Source organism: Lolium rigidum, chromosome 4 (assembly GCF_022539505.1).
Source record: "Lolium rigidum isolate FL_2022 chromosome 4, APGP_CSIRO_Lrig_0.1, whole genome shotgun sequence".
In the NCBI taxonomy this organism is placed as follows: domain Eukaryota; kingdom Viridiplantae; phylum Streptophyta; class Magnoliopsida; order Poales; family Poaceae; genus Lolium; species Lolium rigidum.
The window spans coordinates 179,638,739-179,642,098 of NC_061511.1; the positions used below are offsets into that span (position 1 = coordinate 179,638,739).

At 45.4% G+C, this 3,360-nt stretch overlaps 1 protein-coding gene across 1 annotated transcript; it reads right to left on the bottom strand.

Annotated features, from left to right (window-relative positions):
• Window positions 1-1,397: 1,397 nt before the first annotated feature.
• Window positions 1,398-1,780, bottom strand: LOC124647852. The gene is made up of 2 exons (XM_047187716.1): window positions 1,705-1,780; window positions 1,398-1,597 (listed from the first exon to the last, which is right to left on the bottom strand). The coding sequence occupies exons 1-2, from the start codon at window positions 1,778-1,780 to the stop codon at window positions 1,398-1,400; spliced, it is 276 nt and encodes a 91-aa protein (XP_047043672.1).
• Between the last annotated feature and the right edge of the window lie 1,580 nt (window positions 1,781-3,360).

Sequence of the window (3,360 nt, forward strand, 5' to 3'; positions counted from 1 at the left end):
AGAATATTTGCAAAGTTTATGTTGATTCAAAAAGAATTTAACAGATGAAGTCTCGAGACATGGCAGGATCGATCTGATTGGTTCATACCATTTCAATTAAGTGATCCATCGTGAGGCATTTAATCTAGATCTAAAGGCCAATATTACTAATGTACTGATTTGTCTCAAGTGATCTAATCTGGCGCATGATAGATCTAAGTGTGCTTGTGGTTGCCAGAGCTTAGGGTGTATTAGCAGGACGAGAGTAACATTATCTCAAGATTTGAACGTGATAACCATACAACTACGTATCAATAGGCTGGCGTGGAGTGTTCCCTAGAGATCAAAACGTGCAATCCCCTGCATGGAGAGGGCGACATGTATCCTCCTCCCAGCGGTCAAACGAGCGGAACCGCATGCTGACCAAACCCCAGATCTACTCAGAACCAATCTATGGTTGGGTGGTTAGGAGAACAGTGGCACCTCCAGCGCATCAGAGTTTAAACCCTATGTTTGATACTTTGGTGTCTCATTAAAAGACGGAATATTCTTCAGTGGGAGGCGATGTTTTCATCAACAGCGAGGCGCATGTGGTGACTTCGTCAATCTCAAGACCCGTCGGATGAACCTTCTTGGACGCAGTCTCTCAGAGGTGCTCATAGGGGTAGATTGTGCGTGTGCGTGCATTCATAGGGGTGGTGTATGTGTGTATATGTGAACGTCTACATCTGTACGGAGTTTCGCAAAGAAAAAAAGCTCCAAATCTACCTGCAGCGATGAGGCTCCCCTAGAAGCACCTCCCCTAAGTATGCATAGCATCTACCCTCCCCTGGCTGTATAACCTTTCTCCTGTTGGAAGCACCTCGATCGCTCGTAGCACCGCCACCACATGGCAACACCATCACCATCGCCAAAGAATACGCCAGCGTTTTTGCTTGCAGATCTGGTGTTGGACGCATGCAGCTCCGATGATAGCCGTTTGCAGTACCGCCCATTCCTCCTCAGCTCCGCCACCTGCCGTTGGTAGCATCGTCCCGAGCCAGAACAGTGGGGATGCATGGCCATGGCGGTGCGAAGCTAGCGCAACGGGGAAGCATAGGAAGGAGAAAGAATGTTGTACAAATTACCAAACCTACCAATTATGCCTGCAAGGGATGTTATATCATATCAGACGTGAGAACAATATTGGATCACTGAATATAGTTTTATTGGATTGTGCAAAGACACACCAACACATTTACCCGAAAACATAGATGCTGGACGACCACAACAACAACGGTGTGTTTTTGTTGGTGTCCAACATGGACGACATACGCGTACATGTACAAGCACGACGACGGCTGTGCTCATATCATCTGAGCTTTTATTTTTCCAGGACGGAACGTCTCATATTATTACGAGCTTGAGAGATATATCGATCAGTGTTTCTTGCAGGGTGGCGGGCAGGGCACGAAGCCGGCGGCTTGTGCATCAGCGCACCTGTACTTCTTCACGGGGTGCTCCTGCACCACGACGCAGTTCCCGCACTTTGGATGGCACCTGTCCATGGTGTCGTCACAGACCAAAGCCCCCGAGAAGGAATTGCAGTTGTCGCAGCACTTCGGAACATACCCATCGGCTTCACATGAACACGCATTAATTGCAACCAAATTACATCAGTTAATCACTAGACTAATTCTAGGCACAATCGAACATTTTTCAGCAAAATATGAAATCGCATCTTACCGTTCACCACTGCTACGATTCCCATGACTAGGATGGCCTGGAGAACAAGGACCACCACAAGCGTGTTGTTCTTCATTGTTGCTTTTGAACTTCACGTCCAAACCTCTCGCCTTGTCCCGGCTGCTCGTCGAGTGCTTTATGTGTTATAGTTGTTTCTGCCAATGCTACAATCAACTCTATATGTAGATGTACATTTTGAAACCTGACAACTTGATGTGTCATCCATCAATTATTATTGCGGCGGGTAGGTGGAGGATGGATAAAACTTGTCTCTTGTTTGGGTCATGGCTAGCTTGGACTTGTTTCCTTTTTCATGAAAAACGGCTTGGACTCACATGGACAGCACATCGCCTAGCCTATTTTCTCATGATAGGAAAATACAATTTATCCCAACGAATCGGTATGTCAAGGTTGTATGTGCCGCCTACGGGATGAGTACATATTTTAAACTCTGCACCAGACGATACCGTCATGTCAAGTCAGCAGGCCTCTTGGCTTTTCTCCGGCTTGGAAGGCGGCTACAAGACTTGGAACGAGCCCACTTCTGACCTCGATCCATGCCAAGCATTTTTTCACAAACTTTGTCACATGGCAAAGATTTTAACAAAGTGGAATCGGTGTCTTTTCTCCAACATCAAAGTTAGGCTACATGTGTCTCTCCTCTTCATCCTTCACTTTGATATGGCGCAAGAAAATAGACCGTTCTCGGCGAGGGAGAGGGGCATGAGGGCTCGTTTAAAAAGGAAGGTTATTGTGGTTGCCTTTCTAAAATGGGCTAGGAAAAGCAAAATGCTCCCATAGAAAAATCTCAAGGAAGGGGATGCAAACACAAAGGCTTTTCACATAAGGTGAACTCGGAGAGAAGGAGAAAAACAACATTCACCGCCTCAAGCACCAACCATGCGTAAAATGAAGAGATTATCCATGCCTAGTTTAGCTCGATCATTCTCCTTGGAGGTGCTAAAAGGCATGCCTTTAATTGTGACGAACTCCATTTTGAAGATCCAGATTTGCAAGAGCTTGGAGATCCTTTCACCGAAGAGGAGGCCTGAAATGCAGTAAATCAAATGCCAAGTGACAACCCCCCCCACCCACCCACACACACACGCGGTTTAGATGGTATTTTTTAAAGAAATGTTGGGATATTATCAAGTATTAAAAGGAGTGGTCGAGGAGGTCTCCGACTACAGGAAAATTAGACTCATCTAAGCGATCGCTAAAATAATCTCGAGGATGCTAGTTCATATGCTTGAACCTCTCATGAATGGCGTTGTTTCTGACGCACAAAGCGCATTCATCAAGAAAAGAATCATTCACAAGAACTTTCGTTACATCAAAAATCTTGCCAAAAGGATTCGCAGAGGGGAAATTCCGACGCTCCTATTCAAGCTTAACATCTGTCAACACCCGGATTTTAAGTCCAGATGCCTATTATGCCATACATCGTAATCCTAGGAAGATTGTTTTTGCGAGACATAACAGTTGATGTCATAGAGTCATCATTCATTACAAACCATAGTCTTCTTACAACAATAGATCACATGATCCACACTTACAATAATAGTTGATCTAATGATCAACAAACCCAACACATAGCGGAAGCGAGGTAGTAGTAGTCCATCTAATCCACAGGCAACGCTTGACGGTAGAAGACGG

Coding starts and splice junctions, on each gene's coding strand:
- LOC124647852 (XM_047187716.1), bottom strand. CDS start 1,780: ATGAAGAACAACACGCTTGTGGTGGTCCTTGTTCTCCAGGCCATCCTA. Junction 1,598..1,704: donor AATCGTAGCAGTGGTGAACG/GTAAGATGCGAT, acceptor GTTCATGTGAAG/CCGATGGGTATGTTCCGAAG.